This window comes from Callorhinus ursinus, unplaced genomic scaffold (assembly GCF_003265705.2).
Source record: "Callorhinus ursinus isolate GAN/ISIS: 27379988/994484 unplaced genomic scaffold, GSC_fseal_2.0 scaffold14, whole genome shotgun sequence".
Lineage (NCBI taxonomy): Eukaryota > Metazoa > Chordata > Mammalia > Carnivora > Otariidae > Callorhinus > Callorhinus ursinus.
This window is the reverse complement of record NW_027397076.1, coordinates 30,575,951-30,600,613: the sequence shown is the minus strand read 5'-3', so window position 1 is coordinate 30,600,613 and position 24,663 is coordinate 30,575,951. Positions and strand designations below refer to the sequence as shown.

Sequence of the window (24,663 nt, the reverse complement as noted above, 5' to 3'; positions counted from 1 at the left end):
AGACTGGAAAGGAACGCTAGTACAAATTAGGCAGCCTGGACACAACTGAGATTATATATGAGTGCTTTGTGAGGTTATACTGGGGGGCAATAATTCCACTTTAGAGTTCTGTAATGTTTCCTCTTAGGAGTTTCCATTAAAGGGATACCTGAATGGCTCAGTCAGTTAAGCGTCTGCCTTTGGCTCAGGTCATGATCCCAGGGTCCTGGGATCGGGTCCCACATCGGGCTCCCTGCTCCGTGGGGGCTTGCTTCTCCCTCTGCTGCTCCCCCTGCTTGTGCTCTCTCTTTCTTTCTCTGACAAATAAATAAATAAAATCTTGAAAAAAAAATAAAAGAAAAAATAATTTCCATTAAAAATAATCCCCCCCCAAGCCTATTCCATTCTCCATATCTCTTGATTTTCTAAAACACTGTTTTCTAAAACCAGATCACACCCCAACTACAGCTAAAATACCCTTCTACAACTTCCCATTCAGTTTGTGATAAAATCCAAATCACTGGCAGAATCCAGAAGTTCTCCCTAATCTGACTCTTTCCTCTCTCCTTGTCATGAAAACCCCGTTTGGATTCTAAATTCCATGAGATCGGGTACCGTGTTTCCCACCAGCCATATTGAAGACCATCTCTATAGAGAGAGAGAGGCAACGTGCAGGGGCTCTTTCTCTATTCTTGCCTTGACTTCATGCATTCAACTTCACAGCTGGATATGAGACAGGGAAACTGAAAGGATCCCACGGGGGTGGGGGAGCTGCTTTTTTCCTTTGCTTCTTTCCCAGCTTCTATTCTTGCTAGGACTGGCACCCGCACCCCACTCTACACATGCCTTGTAATGCAAATAGCATATGTCCTCCTTTATTATTTTTTTAAGTAGGCTCCACACCCAATGTGGGGTTTTAACTCACAATCCTGAGATCAAGAGTTGGCACATGTTACAGACTGAGCCAGCCCAGTCCTCCTACATGCGTCCTCCTTGTAAGGGACAAAGAGATAACGGAGCCTGGGCGGCTCAGTCGGTTAAGCGCCTGCCTTCAGCTCAGGTCTTGGGATAGAGCCCCAAGTCAGGCTCCCTGCTTCTCCCTCTCCTTCTGCTTCTCCCCACTTGTGCTCTCTCTCTCTGACAAATAAATAAAAATCTTAAAAAAAAAAAAGGAGGGGGAACAAAAAGATAATGATATCTTTGGAGTCTCCCAGCACAACAGATAACATCTAAGGAGTGACTGGACGGAGTTGTCATAAGCGTTCTCCAAGACCACTGACTCCAAACACCTCAATGCCAAGACCCCTGACTTCAGGGAATGAGGGACTTATGAAGGACACCTGGACTCTATCCTGGTTCTCACCAGTTCCTGGATGCCTAAGAGGACACATGCACCAGACAGTTGCCAATAAACACCCAGACCCCAAGCAAAGATGAGACACATGCTCTTTTCCTGGATGCTCCATCACTCTCTCTCTCTATATAGATATAGATATTATATAGATATAAACACACACATGCACACACACATGCACACACACACATACACACACACACACGTGTGTATATATATATATATATATATATATATCTTCAATAAACTCTGCTTTCACCTCCTGCTGACTCGTGTCTGATTTCCATCCTTCTCTAAGCAAAGGACCCTCTTGGCTGGTCCTTTGGGACCCCGTCTGGGTACCTGGACCTGGCCTGCCTGCATCAGATATGTGGTCCCTGTCCCCTCCAGTTCTCTTCACCTCCTTACCCTTTTTTCACTTGATCAACACCAGTCTGATTCCAGCTCAGCAAAGATGTCACTGCTGTTGTAGGAAGCCATTTTGACCCTTCCCAGGATGGGGTAAGCATCCTCTGTAAGTCCTTAGCCCCGAGTGCTTTCTTCTACCTAGACCTTCAACTGTCTCTGTCCTTGTCACCACCGTCTCACAGCTCCTACTTCTCTGAACTCCTGGAGGACGGTGTTTATCTCATATTATGAAACTGAATACCCAGAGCAGAAATTTAATATGTGTTAATAGCTAGTTCATTGGACCCTCCCAAATCCTCTCTGATTAAGGGGCTAGAAAAAGTTTTATTGGCCTCATTCAGTAGGCAGCTGAGGATTACAGTTTGGTAACTTGTCCAAGGTCTTACAGCTAGTGAGGAACAGAACTTAAACTAAAATGTGAAATTGAGACGAGTGCTCTCTCTTCCATTTCTCTCTCTCTCTCTCTCTCTCTGCCCTCTCTTTCCCTTCGTTACACACACACACACACACACACACACACCAACGTGAATGAATTCTATGTCCAAAGTTAAGATGTTAGCCAGATATTCCAACTGATACGACTCTTAAAAAGTTTTTGAAAAGCATTTTGCAAGACGTTTATGGAAGTAAGAAATATGTTTTTATTTAACCACCAGAACCTCCGTAAAAATTGAGACTGTTATTTCTGGAGATTCTAGAATTTCCCTTGGAAATATCCCCTAACTCAAAAGAAAGTCTGATACAGCCTCACAAAAATTTATGTTATAATAAGTGCTGTGTTACTGAGAACCACTGCAAAGATGGGGTTAAAAGCCCCAAAGTGGCGGAAAACCATATATGGAGAAACCCATTTCTTTAAACTTGTGATGAACTCATGTTCTGCTTTTTGTTTTTTTTTCTCGAAGCTGAAGTCAAGTAAAACTGAAAGAGGCACACACGTCAGGACCAGCCGTGGCTCTGGGGTCCACCCTCCCGGGGCTCCATGCCAGGCAGACGGAGCATGCGAGTCACACTTGCTTTGACAGCTTGGATCGTTTCTGTAGTTCCCAGTCATGAATATACAGCAAACAGTTTGCCAGATATCGAAAATGAAGATTTCATCAAAGACTGTGTTTGGATTCATAACAAGTTCCGATCAGAGGTGAATCCAACAGCCAGTGCTATGCTATACATGGTAAGGACAAGAGCAGTATTCGTAGCATGAGTAAGTAAAAAACAACTAATGTGTACTGACTTGGGAGGTAAATCCTTGCTAATCCGGAATCTTTTTTTTCCATCGTGATTCATGTGTGCAGTAAATTCATAATCTGTAATCAAAATGAATCCGGTTTAGCTCTGTTGACTCATGTCTTGCAAGCAGGCTCAGCAAGTACATTTTATTTCTCTCTTTTAGATACTTCCTTTCCTCTGGTCATAGATTTTGCTTTTTTTTTTTGGTCACTTTCTTCCCTGTTAATTTTTGAAGGTTGTGTTGTTTGTTTATTTTGTCTCTAAGTTTGCCTTTTTTTTTTTTTTTTTTGCTGCTGGCAGAGTACTGGCTTTCTCAGGAAGGTAGCATGGCATCTCAAGAAAGGATGTAATTTTGAATCGGTCAGGTTTGGGTTTGAGTCCCAGCTTTGTGGCTGTGAGCAGCTTTTTAACGTGTCTGGGCTCTTTAGGGTAGGGCCTATTGTGCTTATTAAATTATATAAACTATGTGAAACACAGCATACAATATTCTGCACATAATAGGCCCGCAGTGAAATGTTAACCCGTGCCCCTCACTTAGATTCTGAATTCCACAAAACTCCATCATCGGGTTTCCCGCTGGCCCTACAGGATAGTGGAAGAGCCGAATGAGGCCTCTATCCCAGTTGTTACCCTCATCATGCCTCATTCCCTTTCAGACTCTCACTTTGCTCACTCCAGTTACATTGTTTGGGAAGAGTTTTCATTCTTTTTAAATGGAAAGGAATAGGAGCTTCATTCAGGAGGCTGGCCACCTGGGGAGGAGGCCGACTCTGGTCCAAAAGCCAGCTCCACACTTTCTGCCCATGAAGGTTTTAAAGGGACAGGATGTGGTTAATCAGCGAGGGGTGTGCAGTGGCCTGTAACTTTTCCTGATTCCCCGTAGATTTGGTGGTTCCTGTTTACAGCTACAGGGCTTGAGGGCTGTGCAAAAGGTGTAATTCTTGTTCTGTGACGTGTGAGGGCTTTCTGTTCTCTCATTAATGGTAGGAGGCTGAGTCACCCTCTGATCCCTCAGCTTTCTCATCTTCCAGTGTCTGCGCTGATCCCTCTTCAACTCTTTTTCCTCACTGTAGTTGAAAGATCTTTACAAAATCCAGTTTTCATTCTTGACCCTCCTATGGTTTAATGTGTTTTTTGGCAGACGTGGGATCCAGCACTAGCCCGAATTGCAAAAGAATGGGGAAAAAACTGTCGGTTTGCACACAATGGACAGCTGCACTCGAAGAAGCTGCACCCGAACTTCACTTTTGTGGGAGAAAACATCTGGACTGGGTCTGTATCCATATTCTCTGTGTCTTCAGCCATTACTGACTGGCACAGTGAAATTCAGGACTATGACTTCGAGACTCAGAAATGCACCAAGGTCTGTGGCCATTACACTCAAGTAAGCGTCTGCCCTGTTTCTCTTTTTTTAAGATTTTATTTATTTATTTGGTAGAGAGAGACACAGCGAGAGAGGGAACACAGGCAGGGGGAGTGGGAGAGGGAGAAGCAGGCTTCCGGCAGAGCAGGGAGCCCCATGCGGGGCTCGATCCCAGGACCCTGGGATCATGACCTGGGCCCAACGACTGAGCCACCCAGGTGCCCCTGCCCTGCATTCTCTTGAAACCATCCTTTCAAGGGTAAAGAGAAAACTGGAATCTGGTGTTAAGAAAGTATATAGTTAAGCTGGTGCACCTGTAAATATGAAAGAGTAGGGGTTGTAAGCTTCCTTCAAAAATAAATAAATGGAGCAAACTTCCATAGCAGGGGAGGTCATGCTTGAAGAGTTCAGTTATGTGCGTAAACCTAAAACGTGAGGCTCACTGATCTGGACAGACTTTGAATGTTTTGATAACAGCAACCCCCCCTGGGAGGCTTTATTCCATTTGTGAGCCATCAGAGGATGTGGTGAGTGAATAGATTTTCAGGGATGCGTCCTCTATGGAATTGGAGGCACTTGATTTGGGACTCTGAAATTGGGAGACATAAGCATCTCTGACAGAAGCTTCAATTCCGTATGCTCCCGTTCCTCCGAGCGTGGGCGGAGAGCCTGCCATGTGTCACACGAGGACGAGAAAAACGACAGTGGAGAGGCCAGCATTTAAGCTTGTGTAAACCATCCTGTGGCTATTCTGCCCCCCAAATCTACAGGATTTAGTCCCAGTGGCCACATTCAGAGGCTCCCATTGAGGGTTTTTTTTTTTTTTTTAATTGAAGCTGGTTTGGTTTCCTAACCCTAATGCATGTTTGCAACACGTGGAAATAAATCCCTCAGGTAGACCATTTTCTATGGTCTTCTTACTCTGCTGCCTCCCTACCCCAGTCACATTTCATTTATTTACTTTTATTTCCTGGCATCTTTGTCAAGCCAATAACTTACAGTGCTGAACCCATATCTGAATGGTTCTAATGTACAAAAATGTGTTGAAATGAGGCATGAGGGCAAAAACATTTCTAACAAGGTAGTTAACTTGGAATAACAGGGTTTTTTTTTTTAGAGATTTTTAAAATTTATTTATTTAACAGAGATAGAGAGAGAGCGTAAGCAGGCAGAGCGGCAGACAGAGGGAGAGGGAGAAGCAGGCTCTCCACCGAGCAGGGAGCCTGATGCGGGGCTCGATCCCAGGACCCTGAGATCAGGACCTGAGCTGGAGGCAGACGCTTAACGACTGAGCCACCCAGGCGCCCCAGAATAACAGGTGTTTTTAAAGAGTGAAATGTTGTTGGAAAAACTCTCAATGTAGTTCAGCCATATAGAGCCTCTGGTCTCATTACAGGTGAAACAAGGTTGGCATCGCTATTTATTATTATGACGTGAGGGGAATGAAGATTTCAGTGACATTTTCACCTCAAGATTATTGTAAGCAAGGAAGAGTTATCAAACCACCAGTAGCATTGGTCCCTTTCTTGAAAATATAAATAAGGTTTCCTCTAGACTTATCCCATAAGCCATTCATCTTGGCTTATGTTCACAAAAAATTGTAACCAGAAAGTTGATTCCATCAGAATCCTACCAGTTCTCGAGGGCCAGAAAGCTAACTCCAGGTTGTCTACAAGTAGTACCTGGTACCATTAAACATTGTGCTGTTTAAATCTCCAAAAATAATTGTCAGTTTGAGGGCACTGACTCTCATTCAGTCCGTGTTTAAGCTTCTACCCCGCACGAGGTACTGTTGTAAGGCACTCCCTGGTCATGTCTTTGTGCAGATGCCTGCCAAACAGAGCCTGGGGTGGTAGCTTATGTCCTACCATATTATTGAAGAGGACAATCGCCAAGAAGTCAAAGTGAGGAGAAATGCGGGGTGGGGCAGGGAATGAGGGACACAGATGGCAATGGCCCCTGACCCTTAGGAGGTGAGCTTCTCCGAGGAGAGACGTGTGTAAGCGGATGTAATGTGGCGCACGGTTGGTGCACTGTGGAGATACCGACAAGGTGCCATGTGGGCACAGAGGACACAGCAACGTATGTGGCCAAAGGGAGGTCTGGAGACATAGGAGTTGTTTATACAGCAGGAGCCAAATCAGTTGGTTCTTGAAAACTAGGTGAGAGTTTATCAAATGAAAAGGAAAAGGAAGAGAACTCCTGGCAAAATTAACAAGGTGTACAGTGGGTACAAATGAGCCTTGTACTTCAGAAGAATGGCTAGGCGCTCACCACAGCAAATATCTGAAGATCAAAGGACTGTTAAATTGAACACAGACTCCTAAACCATGCAAGTCAGTACGCTCCACATCCATGATTCCAGGGACTAAAAACAAGAGGAGGAAACTTGATTTTAAGTCATCTAGACCTGAGATTTCAGAGATGGCCTTCCCCAAATTAGCTGAGCTTACTTGTAGATTTTTCCCTTCCATCTAGGACAAAAAAAGGAGGGCCAACATTTCGGACATGAGAAAACTCATTTCCTTGCATACAGGTGTCAGAGCCCAAGCTGAGTGATCCTAACCTGTTCTCTCTTAAGAGACCACTACATTCTACTCCCACTTCTGAAGAGCAAGCCTTATCCTGGAGAGGAAGTCCAGGGACACCCTGCGTTTGGGATAATGCAACCCGCAGCAACCACTTTTAAGTGTGGTACTTAGCTCTCCATGGTTTAAGATCTCATTCAAATCTCACCAGGAACCTGTCAGAGAGCCGCAATCATCCATAGATGAGTCAACAGGCTCAGGGAAATGAAGAAGTTGTTTTCCCAGACCTTGCGTCCTTGCCTCCGTGCACCTAACCTCAGCCGGTCTGCAGGAGAGCCCCTGAGCACCAGCCCTAATCCCCCTGCAGGGTCCCATTTCTGCCCCAAGATGAAAGAAACTATCATGAACCAGGAGAAACTCACCAAACTGCAAGCACACATGCGCATCGCTGGGAAAGGAACTGCCCACTGAAAGAAGGTGGTGCATAGAACAGCTACAGCAGATGATAAAAAAACTTCAGGTCTCCTTAAAGAAGCTGGGGGTAAACTATCTCTGGATCGAAGTGACTACATTCACAGACCAAGGAACAGTGATCCACCTTCACAACTGGAAAGTTCAGGCGTCCCTGGCAGCGAACACTTTCGCCATCACAGGCCGTGCTGATGGAAATGCTACCCAGCGTCTTCAACCCACCTGGTGCAGACAGGCTGCCTAGTTCAGGAAGATGAGCTGAAGCTCGGCCCCACACAATCCATGGGCGGAAAAACATCACTTGCTACAGGAGAGGAGGAGGAGGAAGTTCCAGATCGTGTGGAATTTTTTTTAAAGATTTTATTTATTTATTTGACACACAGAGAGAGAACAAGCAGGGGGAGAGACAGAGGGAGAGGGAGAAGCAGGCTCCCCACTGAGCTGGTACCCGGACGTGGAGACTCGATCCCAGGACCTGGCGATCATGACCTGAGCCGGAAGCAGACGCTTAACCACGAGCCACTCAGGTGCCCCTGGATCTTGTGGAATTTTGATGAGGCTTCCAAGAATGAAGCAAACTGACCTGACTCATCTTCTGAAAAAGATAAAACTTATTACTGGGAGCTGCTATTTTATATGATGACTGCTTTTTAAAATTTTGTTCATGGATCTGATGAAATCTAGATCTCTAATATTTTTTAAGCCCAAGCCTCTTGGACACTGTAGCTCTTTTCAGTTTTCGCTTAGACACAATTCATTCTTTGCAGCTATTAAGCTGAAGAAGCCTCAGGATAAAGTTTGAAACAAGGTTAATAAAGTTCTTTGCCTAGTAGTAAGAAAGAAGAGGAAGTAGAAGAAGAAGAAGAAGAAGAAGAAGAAGAAGAAGAAGAAGAAGAAGAAGAAAAGAAGAAGAAAAGGAAATTGTTTTCCCAGTGTCACAAAGCTGGTAAGAGGAAGGGCTGGGATCCAGATATCAGGTATCTGGTGAGGATTAAATAATAGGATTTATATAAATTATCTAGTAAAGTGCTGGTACTTAGCAGGCATTAAACAAAGGTTAGATCTCCTTCATGAGCTGGGGTTTTTTTTGCCAATTATATTGGAAGAAGATTTTGACAGTCTGGTTAAAGATGACTTTACATTAAAACATAATGTTTTCAGGGAGGGGGGTGGGGGATGGGTTAGCCCGGTGATGGGTATTAAAGAGGGCACATTCTGGATGGAGCACTGGGTGTTATACATAAACAATGAATCATGGAACACTACATCAAAAACTAATGATGTAATGTATGGTGATTAACATAACATAATAAAAAAATAAATAAATAAAAGAGAAAGTCAAAGAATGTAAAAAAAAGAATAAAACTGCCAGTAAACAATAAAAAAAACAAACAAACATGTTTTCATCCCTGCAAGAAATGTTACCGGGAGATTCAAGACTACTCAGTTGCCATTTTATTTTTTATTATTTTTTAAAGATTTTATTTATTTATTCATGAGAGAGAGTCAGAGGGAGAAGCAGGCTCCCAAGCAGCAGGGAGCCCGATGCAGGACTTGATCCCAGACTCTGGGATCATGACCTAAGCCAAAGGCCGACACTTAACCATCTGAGCCACCCAGGCGCCCTCAGTTGCCATTTTAAATTCTTGCTGGAAATCACCTCAAGTGGATATTATAACGCCCCACTTATCCTCATCTGCTATTAATAAAAAGCAAGTTATTTTCAGATTTTGGCTGGTGAAGGATGGTTGTACAGAGTAAAGACAATAGATTTAGATCCAGTTACTAACTCATAAAGATGTGGTATTTCTTGACACATTAGATCAACACTTTAGCTCGGTCTTCACTAGAGATAGATTTGCACTGTGTAAGAATTTTGGCATATTAGTATGGAAGATTAGATATTTTGCTGTCGGCAGTTCGCCTTTATAAAACGGAAATAGTTTGACTTCAATTATATGGGCGGGGCAGGAGCTTCGGTTTGGTAGTGCTGAGAATGCCCACCAGATGGCACCATAGATCTCATTTTTGGTTTTAATCCCTGCCGCGCTGCCACCTTCTTGAAATCGTTAATTTTACACCCTTACCGAACCAGTGGAAGTGGGACATGTTTCAGTTTCTCTACCTGGTTTTATATATGTTGCAGTGTCACCATACTCGTGATAATAGTGCCTGATAATGAGTCAGAAGGACTCATACTGAGACTTGAAAGAAGATGGTGGGAAGGGGGCATTAGCTCCAAAGGAGAGGCATGCCCCCGCCCGTAGGTTCCCCAGATGCAATGTTTTTGTTATAAAGGTGTAGAGAACGTTATCCTCACTGAATAGTGAAGGAAGCTAAGGTCATGGTCACAGAGTGAGGGGCTAAGCTGGAATATGAACTCCGTCTTTGTAGCCTCAGAGGCCACAAGTTGAACCCAGAACCTGAATGCTCATAAAGCTTTTTAAAAAGAGACCAACTTGAATGTAGAATAAACTGTGGGACATCCGTGCAATAAAGAAGTGAACCCAACAGTACGAATGGGTCTCAAATGCTTATGCTGTGTGCAAGAAGCTAGAGTGGAAAAACTACATTTAAACTGATCCCATTTATGTAACATTCTGGAAAAAGCAAAATGATAGAGACAGAAAACAGATTAAAGATTGTCAGGGGCCAGGGGATGGGGGGAAGAGCTGACCGCAAAGGAGCACAAGGGAACTTCTGGGAGCGATGGACAGTGTTCTAGGTTGTGAATATGGTGGTGGCTACACAACTATGTTTTTGTCAAAATTCATGGAACTGTACACCTAAAAAGGATGGGTTTTACTGTGTCTTAATTACAACCTGACTTTCAAAAAAGAGAGACCAATTAAAACAAAATGAATGGTAATTAACATTGCATACCCTTGGAAACAAAGAGACCAGAAAAGAAAAGTAAAAGACAGTAAAACAAAAGAAACAGCGTAAAGCATTAAAGATGTGTGTGTGGGAAGCCCAAAAATTAAGAATACTTGAGATAAAACAACACCTGAAGAAAGTGCTCAAAGACCAAAGGATAAGAAATATAAAATGATTTACCGAGGTGATGGTAAAAGGAAAACACAGACAACATTGCACCCAGTTAGCATGCATAATAATAATTACCTATGGAACTTGTTAAAATATAGATTTTATTCTTTTTTATGGCCGAATAATATTTCTATATATGTAACACATTTTCCTGAAGAAGAAATTCTGCCATTTGCAACAACATGGATGGACCTGGAGAGTACTATGCTAAGTGAACGAAGTCAGGCCAAGAAAGACAAATACCATCTTATATGGAATCTAAACAAAAAACAAACTCTTAGAAACAGAGAATAGACTGGTAGGTGCTAGGGTGGGGTGGAGGGGAAAAAATGGGTGAATGTGGTCAAAGGCTCAAACTTACAGTTATAAAATAACTAAGTCTGGGATGTACAGCCTGCTGACTGACCATAGCTAACAATATTGTAGTATATATTTGAAAGGTGCTGAGAGAGTAAATCTTACAATTTCTCATCACAAGAAAAAAATAATTTGTAACTATATGGTGATGGATGTGTTAAATAACAAAAATTCATCTAAGTAATGTTAAAGATCTAATTGGCTTTATTAACTAATTCATGAGTCAGGCAGCACCCCATCTAGCAAGTAGAGGGGAGCTCCAAAGGGCTACAGAAAGGGAAAGGTTTTAAAAGGCAGGACAGAAAGAAACAGAAAAAAGGATTATTTTGAGTGAGGTCATCTTCCTTTGGGGAGAAAAGGGTCTTATTAAGTGGTTTACCTCATCTTCCTTTGGGGGGATGGAGAGGTCCCTTTGACAGATTAGCTTATTGGTGCTAACCAGAAAGTTCCTGACTGATTTGTTAAGACTGCATTTCTGGGGGTGCCTGGGTGGCTCAGTGGGTTGGGCTTCTGCCTTCGGCTCAGGTCATGATCCCAGGGTCCTGGGATCAAGCCCCGCATCGGGCTCCCTGCTCAGTGGGAAGCCTGCTTCTCCCTCTCCCACTCCCCCTGCTTGTGTTCCCTCTCTCGCTGTGTCTCTCTCTCTCTGTCAAATAAAAAAAATTAAAAAAAAAAAAAAAAGAAAAGAAAAGTGCAATTAGGTTAGGCCTTAGGCCCCAGTTTGGTGACATGGCCTAGGATAAGTCATGCCATTTTAGGCCTGTGAGTTTCTTCTTGACACACGTTAACTAGATGTATTATGGTGATCATTTCACAGTGTATAAAGTTATTGAATCATTATGGTGTACACCTGAAACTCATGTAATGTTATATTACCAAGGATATCGCAATTAAAAAAAATACAGATTTCCAGGACAATTCCAGTGACTCTCATTCAGCAGGACTGAGATGGGCCCAGAAACCTGCATTTTAAACAAAGCTTCCAAGGTGAAATCACCTTGAGATACAGTGAAGAGAAATTTAAAATTTTTAAATAAATGCAAAAATGATTGGAAAGTATACATACAAGGGTCAAACCTGAGGATTCACGGCCATAAAGCTAGGCTCTCTCCCTGAGCTAGAGGCCTCAGTTCTCCGCAGGGGATTCCGGGGTGAGATGAAAGGGCAACCCCCCACGTCGATCAGGACGGGAACCGGTCCCTTGCTGAAGGAGAGCACGCCCCCTCCTCTGGAGGGGAGCCCCAGCTGCCTTCCCATAGTCTCCCAGCTGCCAAACCAAAGAGGACAGAGGTCAGAGAGCTGCTCCCCTACCTGCGGTTTTGTCCCCCCCTCAGCCTCCCTAGCCACTCCCCCACCCACGACCCCACCTGGAAGCCTTGCAGAAGCGCAGACTCCGATCCACATCTCCCCTCCCGCTATACTCTCTCCCCGAGGCGTGGTTTTCACTGATTTTTTTTTTTTTTTTTTTTAAGTAAACTTGAGCTTTTTTCTGCAGCCACACCAGCCTTGTGTCAGTTCAACGAGTCTTTCTCATCTTGGGTTAGCATAAGCTGCCCTACCGGGAAGACTTCTCCCGGCTCTTAGACCAGCTCCCTGGGCTTCGGCCCAGCCTCACTAAGGCACAGCAGGCTCCCACGCTGCGCGCTCCCTTAGCCGCCTCGGCTCCCCCGCACCACAGTCAAACCCTTGCATAAAGGCCCCACGGCAGCTTTTCTCTACATTTTGTAAAGGCACCCACTGGCTCCGGGTCTTTCACCTCTGTATCCCCCATACTGGGCTCAATTCTTGTCACAAAATTACTTTTGAAAAAAAAATATGTAAAAGTAATTTAATATGCAATTTGGTCTCACTGTAAAAAGGGGTGCATTTGATCGCTGGCTTCTCTCTAGACACCAGCTCTTTAAAAATGTTTTTTTTCTTTAGGCTTCTGTGACTTCAGACACTCTTGGTTAAGATGAGCTGTCTAATTTGTGGGGCTTCGCGCAAAAGGAAAATGTAAAGTTCCTTGTTCAAAAACTGGGGGGAAAGTGCCACTAAATGTGGGAAAACATGTGACAATGTTGAACTAAACTAAGTACGGAGCCCCCCGCCCCGGCCTGTGCGACGGCACAGGCCCCTCTCCCTGAGGCCGCCCCACACTCCTGTTCAATCTCCTTTGCTGGTTGATTGTCTTTTTCTCTTGATCCCATGCTCTCATTTCCTTGTTTATCTATTATCTTTGCCTACGATCTAATCTAGCCCCGCGTCTTCCAGATTTCTATCTCTAGCCTTGCTCTGTCCCCTGTAGATGGTCCCCCTTCAGCAGCAAAGTCACTTCACGCTTGGACATCTCAAGGGTCACCAGACCTAAACAGAACCCCTGTCCATGCTCCCACCCTCCCTCCTCCTTCCCTCCGTTTCCTAATCTCAGGAAGTGTTACTCAGGCCCCAAATGTTCCCACTTGCCCCACACTAAAAGCAAAAGCAAGTCCTTTCAGCTTTAGCTAGAAGCTGAACCATGAACCTGATGGATTCCCAGGAACGGGCCACCACCACCCAAGTGTGGGCCACCATCTTTGTTGTACCACTGAAACAGCCTCTCAAATGCCCTCCATCTTTCTTCCTTTGCTCTCCTCAGTCCACTGACTTCGTAACAACCAAAGAGATCTGAGATGGGAAAAAGAGTCTATGCTCACTTGCCTACCAGATTCCCCGCGACCTGCCCCTCTGGCTCTTAACTCAATGCGAACGACTCTATTACCTGGATCCCAGTTCCGCTGGCCCTCTCTCTGCCACTCTCACAAGCCGGTTCCACCGTGGGGCCTCCACGCCTCTGCTCCCTCGGCACAGAAGGCTCTTCCTCCCACATTTGGGTCTCCTACACATTCATCCCCAGTGCACCTCCTCCATGGCCCCTTCTCTGGACACCCAGGCTCAGCCCCTCTTCCCCAACACTCACTATTTTATGTCAAGTGCCCAAAATGATCTTAGTATTGTGTATATGTTTATTTCACACACACCCCAATAATAAAATTCCAAGTCTTGTTTCCAACTGAATTCTGAGCACCTGAGTGCTCCCTGGTAGCAATGGCTCTCCCTGCTAGAGTGAATACACCTCACTGTGTTGGCCTAATCATACTCAAATGTTCATTTTATTGTCTCTCTTTCTCTTTTTTTTTTTAAAGATTTTATTCATTTATTTGACAGAAAGAGACACAGCGAGAGAGGGAACACAGGCAGGGGGAGTGGGAGAGGGAGAAGCAGGCTTCCCGCCGAGCAGGGAGCCCGATGCGGGGCTCGATCCCAGGACCCTGGGATCATGACCTGAGCTGAAGGCAGACGCTTAACGACTGAGCCACCCAGGCGCCCCTATTGTCTCTCTCTCTTGCTGCAAATTCTTATTTTCTTTCAGGTTGTCTGGGCAGACAGTTACAAAGTTGGCTGTGCAGTACAGTATTGCTCCACAGTTTACAACATTAACAGCTTAACCAATGTAGCGCATTTCATATGCAACTACGGACCAGGGTAAGTACCCAAATCAAACTCTTTCTAAACTTCTTTTAAATCTACTTTAGAAGTATTTATTTTCATTATAGAAAATTGGGATAATAAAGAAAGTGTAAAAAAGAAAATTAATATCACTATTAATTCCTCTACCCAGAGATCTACTCCATTAACACCTGGTACATTTTTTTTTTAATGTGTGTGTGTGTGTTTGCACCCTTTACAAGTGCTACACAAATACACACATACATACACAGCACGTGTTTTTAAGAGTGGCAAGACTAAAATGTTTTCAGGGACATAGATTAATGGGAAATGGTAATAACACCACAAAATGGGAGGACTGGTGTTACTTTATATTTATTGATTTTTTAAAAACTTGGCATATTTTGCACAATTTTCAAAAAAAGTAACTCAATTAAATTTCTCAATTTATGTAATTTATTTCATTTACTTTTGAAAGTTTTGGTTTTGAAATGGATACAGTTTTTCTTTCTTTAGAAAATAGGGTAGACCCATGACATGCCCCCGCCTTTCTTTAAACATATATGTGTGTTTATGCATCATACACGTTATTGAGAAAATAAGATCATACTGGAAATGCACATATTCTATTTTTTTACTTAAAATTATACCATGAGCATTTTCCATGTCATTGAATTTTTAAACATATGAATAATTAGAAAAATAATGAAAGTACCCTTTCACAAAGATGGTGTTGAAGGTGAAGGAAACCTTTGCCTCTCCCAAAGCCAAAGCCAAGGCTTTGAAGGCAAGAAGGCAGTGTTGATAGGTGTCCACAGTCACCAAAAAAAGAAGATCCACACATCACCTACTTTCTGATGGCCCAAGACACTGCGTCTCCAAAGGCAGCCCAAATATCTTCAAAAGAGCGCCCCCAGGAGAAACAAGCTTGACCACTATGCCATCATCAAGTTCCCCCTGACTTAACGAGTCAGCCTTGATAAAAGCAGAAGACAACAACACACTTGTGTTCACTGTGGATGTCAAGGCCAACAAACACCAGATCAAACAGGCTGTGAAAAAGCTCTATGACTTTGGGTGGGGGGATGGGTTAGCCTGGTGATGGGTGTTAAAGAGGGCACGTTCTGCATGGAGCACTGGGCGTTATACGCAAACAGTGAATCATGGTACACTACATCAAAAACTAATGATGTAATGTATGGTGATTAACATAATAATAATAATAATAATAAAAAGTTCTATGACTTGGACATGGCCAAGGTCAACATCCTGATCAGGCCTGATGGAGAGAAGGCATATGTTCGAGTGGCTCCTGACCATGATGTGTTGGATGTTGCCAACAGAATTGGTTACATCTAGGGCTTCCAGTTGGCTCAGTCAGTTAAGCGTCTGCTTTCAGCTCAGATCATGATCCCAGGGCCCTGAGATCGAGCCTCATGTGGGGCTCCCTGCTCAGCGGGGAGTCTGCTTCTCCCTCTCCCTCTGCCACTCCTCCCCACTTGTGCTCTCTGGCATGCTCTCTCTCTCTCAAATAAATAAAATCTTTAAAAAAAAAAAAATTGGGGATCATCTAAACTGAGTCCAATTGGTTAAATCTAAACATACATTTTTTTCACCATAAAAAATGAGTAATACTTATAAAATGCTTACTATATGCTAAGCATTTTTTTAAAGACTTTTTTATTTGAGAGAGAGAGAAAGAGAGGGAACGCACACTTGAGCTGGGTGGGGGGGCAGAGGGAGAGAATCTCACGCAGACTTCACGCTGAGCACGGAGCCCTACATGGTGCTCTATCCTGAGACCCAGGAGATCAAGACCTGAGCTGAAACCAGAGTCGGTCACTTAACCATCAGAGCCACCCCGCTAAGCACTTTTCTAAATGCTTCACACATATTAACTTACTTAATTTTCATGAAAGGTCTTGAGATGGGTCGTCTTACCACCCCTGTTTGGCAGTTAAGAAAACTGAGGTACTGACAGGGTGAGTAGCCTGCCCAGGGTTCCACCATTGGTGACACTATTTCACATGTCACTATGTCATAGCTGGACTGTAACCTGGGCTGTCTGGCTCCCGAGTCTGTGCTCTAGACGGACACAACAGCTCATCCTACTGAAGAATTTAAATTGTTCTCTGTATTTTAATATCTGATGAACAACCTTGTATAGAAGTCTTTGATCCCATCGATTTCCCTACAATTCCTAGAAATAGCATACTAAGTAATACATGTGAACATCTTTAAGTTTTTGAAAATGCATATGGCCAAATTATCCTCCACTATTATTTATACCAATTTATACTCCTTCATTAGGACTGGGATTATCATTTTTTAATATTTTCCAATCTGATATAAAGTGTTATCTCATATTTTCTTTTGCATCTCTTAGACTACCAGCGATTATACATTTTCACCTGATTGCCTATTTACATTCCTCCTTTTGTGAAGCATACGGTCTGCTCATTTTTCTACTAGAGTGATTTTCTTAATAGTTTATGGTAGTTGTTTGTATTTTAAAGCTTTTAACCCTTTCTCATATACATAACATTTATTATTTTTTTTTAAGATTTTATTTATTTATTTGACAGAGAGAGAGAGAGCTCACACAAGCAGGGGGAGCGGCAGGCAGGGGAGAGGGAGAAGCAGGTTCCTCCCGGAGCAGGGAGCCCGATGCGGGGCTCAATTCCGGGACCCTGGGATCATGGCGTGGGCCGAAGGCAGATGCCCAACTGACTGAGCCACTCAGGCGCCCCAACATTTTTTTTGTTTCCCTTGAATTTTGTTTGGATTTTTCCAATCTTTGGGATTCCAAAAGATTTGTTAGACGCCTCTCTCTCTTTCCCTGAAGTAACGCTCAGAAGAAATGTTTGATAGTTTGAGTGTAGGTGGGAGTGTAAGGACTAAAATCAGGTGTCATTCAGAAGAGAACAACTTTGACTTAAAATCCCAAAGTCAGAAAATAGGGAAAACCCAGGAAAAACCAGCCAAAGCCATCAAGCCAATCAGTGGTGACTTTTCATGACATTTATATAACTTAATGGTTGAGATACGGGGTCTTGAGACCCACTACCTTGGTTCACTTATGTGTGACCTTGGACAAGTTACTTAATCTCTCTGAACCTCAGTTTGCTCTGCAAAAGATCAGGAAAATAAAAGCACTGACTAATTATCAAGTAGCTATGAAAATTACATGAGAGGGGCGCCCGGGGGGCTCAGTAGTTAAGCGTCTGCCTTCAGCTCAGGTCATGATCCCAGGGTCCTGGGATCGAGCCCCGCATCGGGCTCCCTGCTCCGCGGGAAGCCTGCTTCTCCCTCTCCCACTCCCCCTGCTTGTGTTCCCTCTCTTGCTGTGTCTCTCTCTGTCAAATAAATTAAAAAAAATCTTTAAAAAAATTAAAAGAAAAAGAAAACTACATGAGAAAAGCTAGGTAAAACACCAGGTATATGTAAGACCCAGCAATGGTGATTATTTGAGAAGTACTCACAGTTATTGTTATGATGAGGCACAAATGTGAAGTCTCCTGGCTTACACTCACTTTACTTGCTTTTAGAGTTCTAAACAATAAGTTGTAAAACTTAAAACCAGTTATAATACTTATATAGAGTAACATTCATTTATTCATACAAATAATTCATACATTCAATTATTCAAAAAATATTTGTTTACTGAGCTTCAAAGGAGAACCAGCCTGACACAGTCCCCGCTCTCATGGAATTTGTATTTATGGGCAGAAAGACAATAAAAATACAAATAAAATAACAGCATGATGAAAGGAATAATGAAGGAAATACCAGTAACACTGTAATCGACACTATCAATAGGCAGGACCTTACTTGGATAAAGTGATGTACTTGAGTGTAGGCATGAAGAATAGAAAGGAACCAGACATGTGAAGAACTTCACGAACAGGTCGGCTGCAGAAAACACCTGCAAAGTTTCTGTGGAGAGGATTCAAGAGCGGACAGAAGAGCAGAGTGCGTGGACCACTGAATGAGATGCGACTGGGGGAAGGAGGCAGCTCAGCCTTGCAGGGCTGTGTAGGTCATGGCAAATTTAACTGCATTCACATCACAAGAGGAATCCTCCAAGTATTTTAAGCAAGGGAGTGACAAGACCTGCTTTAAATTGAGAGATCAATTCTGTATGAGATGTGGAAAATGGATTGGAGGGTATGGGGTGGGGGGCACAGAGACCAGTTAAGGATGTCCTCATTTTCTACTGCCTTCTGAGCTGGTTTTTCTCCTCATAGGCCCCCATTCCACATAATTCTAAGAAGTCCAGTATCCTCCCCATATTTCTGAGATTTCCTAAGAGTGGGGTAAGGATGCTTAATTCTCTTGTCACCTGTAACTCAAGCTCTGGAGTCAGTCATTGTCCAGGACAGTTTTGACTCCTCCTCCTGGCCGCTTCAGATCATTCTGATCTGCATTTTTTAAACGTAGCCACAACTCTCCCTTCATTCTCCTGGGCCCCTCTGAGCTAGGCTATCTTGTGATTAGTGGAAGAGAGGATTATAGCACGTTAGAGGAAATGACAACCCTGACCATCAGATCCTACAAGACCTAGTGTGCTCTGCCTTAAGGACCCTTCCTCATATTTATCTTTTTCTTTAAAGATCTATCTTTTCTCAGGGTGCCTGGCTGGCTCAGTCAGTAACCTTTCGACTCTTGATCTCGGGGTTGTGAGTTTGAGCCCCATGTTGGACAAAGAGATTACTTTAAAAAAAAAAAAAATCTGTCTTTTCTCTTCCTCAGTCCTGGGGCCCTTTCTCAGGCTACCAGGGAAAACACTAAAATTTCCTGCTTCTTTATGGACAGAATACTTTAGGACTCTTGGTCTCAATTGTTCCTATCCAGACAAATGCAGGCCTTTCCAAGTAGCGCATTTCTCACGGGATGAATTCTGCCATTTCCCTAGAATTCGTAACTGCCTTGTCTTTAGCCTGGTTTTGAAACAGTAATTTCTTCTCTTTATAGTTTGGAATACACAATTCAACAAAGAATGAAACAGCACAAACGATTTTATTAAAAAAACATCCGAGAACTTGACCACTCAATGAGTTTTGTGCTTTCTAACAATGAAAGATATCCCCATAATTAATGTGTATTTTGGAGGTCTAATTATCAGAACATTCCTTTGACTATTTTCCACAGTGTAAAGCAAGTATGAGGATAAACTTATTTTCTGAAACAACCTAGATTAGTTTGGAGCCAAACATGATTAGAACATAGGTCTTGGAAACGAGGTGTTAATAAAAAGTAATGTCTCCTTAACTTTGGAGGTAAAGCTATAGTGTTAGGGGAGGGGAGTTGAGTCAATGAACTTGGAGTTAAATCTTTATTTTCACTAACCTCTACTGAAAATAACATTTCATTATGTATGAAGACAACACTTCAGCCCCATCAACAATACTGTAACTCCGTGTTAGTACTACTTCTATCTTTGTAAATATCAGATATTCTCATAGCACATTCCATTTGCTGCAGAGATCTCAAAATATGGTTATAATCTATCATGAAAGGTACTATCATTAGAATTCTTGCTAGATCTTAATACTTGAGAAGGACATATTGCTATATCAAAAATATTTTTAACATTTTGATAACTATTTGAACTTACTTGGTTTCCTTTATAATCTTACAAACTGTATTTTATGTACTTAAAAACAAACTATTTTGGGGCACCTAGGTGGCTCAGCCAGTTGTGTCCAACTCTTGATCTCGGCTCAAGTCTCTGTATCAGGATTGTGAGTTCAAGCCCTGCATTGGGCTCCACCCTGGGCACGGAGGCTACTTTAAAAAAAAAAAAAAGTAAAAACAAAGAGTTTTGAGAGCCCATAGGCTCCACCAGACTGCCAAAGGGTACCATGACACAAAAAATTAAGAACTCCTTTCCAAAAAAGATGAGTGCATTGGCAGAGTTACTGAAATGCATGTACAGTTCTCATCATTACTACTCTGAAGATATTCATGGGGATATAAAATGCTTGGATATTATTTCACTTTCTAGTGTATGACCTTGGTCAATTACTTACACTCTGTGCCTCACCGCTACCTATATTGGGGATAAATAAATAATAGTATCTTCCCCATAGGCTACTGTGAAAATTCATTCATTCAAGGATGCTTAGTACAGTAATTATTATCCACATTCCATCTTTTATGTGAAAACAAATTTAGAAATTCCCTTTTTTTTCTTTTTTTAACCCAGCCAAATGACTCCTGTCCAACTAAAACCAAGGAGGCTTGCTAAACTGGGAAGAGTAAATGTGGGCCATGAGACCTTAGGATGGGCAGTTTTTTGGATGGTAGTGATCATATAGGCCAGATAGTTAAATAGAGCCAAGTGTTGTCCTGGAGTCAGACCAATCCAGATTTCCTTGTGATTCTGACATGTATACATTGTGATTTTTGACAAGTTAACTTCTTAGAGCTTTAGTTTCCTTATTTGTAAAATAAAAATAACTTCCAGAGTTGTCTTAAGAGTTAAATGAGATGGAGGTGAAGACATAGGTTCATAGACATAGACACATAGAATAAAACTCTATAAATATTAACAGGCTTCCACTTCCCTCAACCCTCGGAATCTGTGGACTTCCATCCTATATATTTAGTCAAAGATTCACAGTAAATTTCATTAGGAAAAAAGTAATCTCTCCTAATGGACAGCTTTTTTCTACTTTATAGACAAAGCTATCAAAGGCCATACAGAAGAGGATCTACTTGCAGTGCCTGCCCCAGTGATGACAAATGTTTGGACAATCTCTGCAGTGAGTAAAAGAAAAAATCTACCAATAATACAATGTGTTTGAAACAACTTTCTCTGCAGAGTTAAGAATGCAAATGTTTGCTTTATCCTAACAGCTATTTTCAGGGAAGCTGGTGTCAGGTAGCAATCAAGCCAATGGCTTACTGTCATGGGAATGAACATATATTTAAGGTAAATTTAAGGAAGCAAATAATATCCTTCTTTTTAGCTTTAATCAGTACAACAAAAAATGACTATGAGGACAGAAACTGTAGACCCAAGATTTGCTCATTTCAGCAAGATCAAAAAAACTCCTGATTTGTAAACACTGATTTCTCATCTTCACTTCAGGTACAGCCACACTTTTTTGATCAGCTCTCTGAGCAGTCATTTCTCCCCTAGTTTGACCATTCACTTCGCTCACAGCAGTTTTGTTAAAGGAACTCAGTAACATGTAGCAATGAATTTCTTCTCCTAGCATCAATGTATTAACTGAATTTTTCATGTTGCTACAATACTACAAAGCGTATTATCTTTTTTTTCCAAGTTAGCCAGTATAACATAGGAGTTAAAACCCACACATTTTTGAAACAGTATGCCCAGGTTCAATTTCCAGTTCCACCACTGTGACCTTGGGCAACTGTCTGAACCAATTTCCTCAACAATAAAATGTAGATGGCGCCCCCCATCTTTTTTTTAAAAAACATATAATGTATTATTTGTTTCAGAGGTACAGGTCTGATTCATCGGTCTTACACAATTCACAGTGCTCACCATAGCACATACCCTCCCCAGTGTCTATCACCCAGCCACCCCATGCCTCCCGCCCCCCACCACTCCAGCAACCCTGTTTGTTTCCTGAGATTAAGAATTCCTCCTGTCAGTGAGATCTTGATACATGTCTTTATCTGATTGATTTATTCCACTTGGCATAATACCCTCTAGTTCCATCCACGTTGTTGCAAATGGGAAGATTTCATTTCTTGGGGGTTTTTTTTGATGGCTGCATAATATTCCACTGAGGCGGAAACTGGAGGGGGAGATGAGCCATGAAAGACTATGGACTCTGGAAACAAACTGAGGGTTCTAGAGGTGGGGGGGGGTGAGGGGATGGGTTAGCCCGGTGACGGGTATTAAAGAGGGCACGGAGTGAATGGAGCACTGGGTGTTATATGCAAACGATGAATCATGGAACACTACAACAAAAACTAATCACGTAATGTATGGTGATTAACAGTAAAATTTTAAAAAATTAAAAATAAAAATATTAAAAAACAAAAACAAAAATAAAATGTAGATGGCAGTATCTCTTCACAGGTTTGATGAAACAGATCAAGGAGAAAAGAAAAAGAAATATTTATATTTAGAACAAGAACCTGGCATACAGTAGCACTCAATAAATACTACCTATTATCCATAAATTCATCCTTCCTGTACTCCCAAATGTTGAGTTTACTCTTGGTGTTTTATGCCCAAACTCTGTCACGTTTTTATGCCCACGAACAAACCTCATGTTTCTTTAAAATCTGTGGTGAAAACTGAGACAATTATTTTAAATTATTTAAGGAGTAATTCAATTATTGCCACTGGTTAGCTATCTTTCCCAATGGATTCTAAATTCCAAACAGGTAGGAATTATGCCTAATTCACTTATACCCTAGCCTGGCAAATAAGCACTAATTTGAAGGCATGTTTCCTTAAAAAAATATTCCTTCTCTTTAGAAATCTAGATAATTAGTAACAACAACTTCACAATGACAAGAAGAAAGTTCCTGGAATTTTAAATTTTGATCTTGGGAACTAGCTTGAAATGGCCTCTAGTCTTGTGGGATAAAAATTCAGAAAATGAAGGCTGTGATCCAATAATGAAAAGCCCCTGGGCCCTTAAGAAAAATAAAGGGCAAACATGCTAATGTGTATGAGGGTAAAGAGCTTTTAACAGATTCCATCTCTGACAAATTATGACAAATATTGGAGGAAAAAAATTCTTTCTGGTGCTTTAGGTACTTACTATTGGCAGGTTCAATAAATACCCATGGAGGCCAAATCAGGATGGTTTTGCATAATGTGCTGGGTATGCTAATGATACATGGGATGATTTTAGCTAGTGCATGAATGTACATTTGTTTCAGTATTCAAGAGTTGAATATTTAACATTTAAAAAATGTACTATGTAAGAAAAAAATCTAACTAGCACAGCATATTCTTGATTTCATGGCATTAACTGCCCAAAACAAAGTAGCAGCAGCTTCCTGGTAACTCACTACAAAGCCCCCTCACAGGGATGATGATCAGGCATGCTCACCAGCACCCCAGCCATGTCCTTGCTGGGCTGCGCCACAGATTTCAACACCAGCTGGCAAAGAACTGGTGTAGAAAAGGTACCTATTTAATTAAAAAAGTATCAAGAAGGCTAAGGCAGATGTAGAATTTTCTACCTAGTGTTCGGAATGTCAAAATCCGAATAAAACTCAGTGAAAAGAGAGGGATAATTATGACATTATGCAAACCAAATCCCTATAAGAGAGAGGTCATGGTCTCTTTATTACTGACTGATCATAAAACAGTATCATTCTTCTCAGGGAGGAACTTATTTCCAGGAAAATATTTTAATAAATTGCTCACAGTGACTAATAATTATTTAATTCTTAAATTCTAATAGTTTGTTATTTTAATTGTATTTATTATCTGCTAGTTATGGTATGTAAAATTATTTTCCACTTATAGTAATAGTATATAAAAAGTTTATAAGGTTAATTTAAAAATATCAAGTTAGTATAGTTAGTACAAAAATTCTTTAATAACTAATGTTTGAAAAACACTAAGAAAGTGAAAGCAACAGTTAATGGTCATAATTAGAGACTTGGCTTTTTAAAATAAAATAAAGCCTCAGCAGTACATATTTTTTTCTTCTTCTGACTTTACAGCTAATCCAAAGCGAGACAAAGTCACAGGTATGTACCTATATCTTTCATTGTTCCATTAAGATCTATGTGAATTATATTATTACATTCTGAGAAACAACATTTAAGAAGATATTTTATGTTTGTTTCACAGGTTACCACTCTATTGTGTATCCTGACTGGCTAATATCTTCACGCAACAGATACCTATCTCTCTTTCTCACTGTTAGTCCACCAATCCTAATACTGAGTGCTATAATGATCATTTGGGTCAAACACAAATACCCTCATTTAGTTCTTTTGAACTAATATAATCCACAAAAAAACACAATTCATTCAGATGTGTTTTTTTAAAAATTAACAGATATATTTCTTAATTCTAATTTTAAAACATTTCAGAAAAATATACGTTGTTGCAGTAAACCCTTAATAAAAAAGCTGTTCAACTTCCTATCTCTACAATAAACTCATGTTTACTTTCCACTTTTCTATGAGTAAGCATTGTTTTCAGCCTGCCACAGCTGTGACTTTCAGTAAGTAACCCAGCCTCTGTGTGTCTCAGCTTCTAAAACTACAAAATGAATGTGTTAAATTTAAGTGATTCTAAATAACTCCACTGACCCTCATTAGTAAAAACATTTCTACGTAACTTGTTGCATGCTGCTTCAATTCTAAACATCTGGTCCCCCCCCTCCCCACCGCCCCCCGCCACCTTGCAATCTGAGGTCTTTGGTTTATCATTTTCCCAGACTCAGAATAGTAATTAAGGGATTTAAGGGGCCTTGCTTTTTTTGCTTATGGGTTGTTTA

At 41.7% G+C, this 24,663-nt stretch overlaps 1 protein-coding gene across 4 annotated transcripts; it reads left to right on the top strand.

Annotated features, from left to right (window-relative positions):
* Window positions 1–2,644: 2,644 nt before the first annotated feature.
* On the top strand, window positions 2,645–24,503 carry GLIPR1 (GLI pathogenesis related 1). 4 transcript variants are annotated; one of them, XM_025883454.2, is made up of 6 exons: window positions 2,645–2,915; window positions 4,113–4,334; window positions 14,130–14,242; window positions 20,891–20,973; window positions 23,879–23,905; window positions 24,009–24,503. In XM_025883454.2, exons 1-6 carry the CDS (start codon window positions 2,724–2,726, stop codon window positions 24,161–24,163), a joined length of 792 nt encoding a protein of 263 aa, XP_025739239.1. In that variant the 5' UTR covers window positions 2,645–2,723; the 3' UTR covers window positions 24,164–24,503. The 4 variants fall into 4 exon arrangements, with proteins under 4 accessions (XP_025739239.1, XP_025739238.1, XP_025739240.1 ...); XM_025883453.2 differs by having other exon boundaries at window positions 4,113–4,355; XM_025883455.2 differs by lacking the exon at window positions 24,009–24,503 and adding an exon at window positions 21,068–21,143 and having other exon boundaries at window positions 4,113–4,355; window positions 23,879–23,900.
* The last annotated feature ends 160 nt before the right edge of the window (window positions 24,504–24,663 follow it).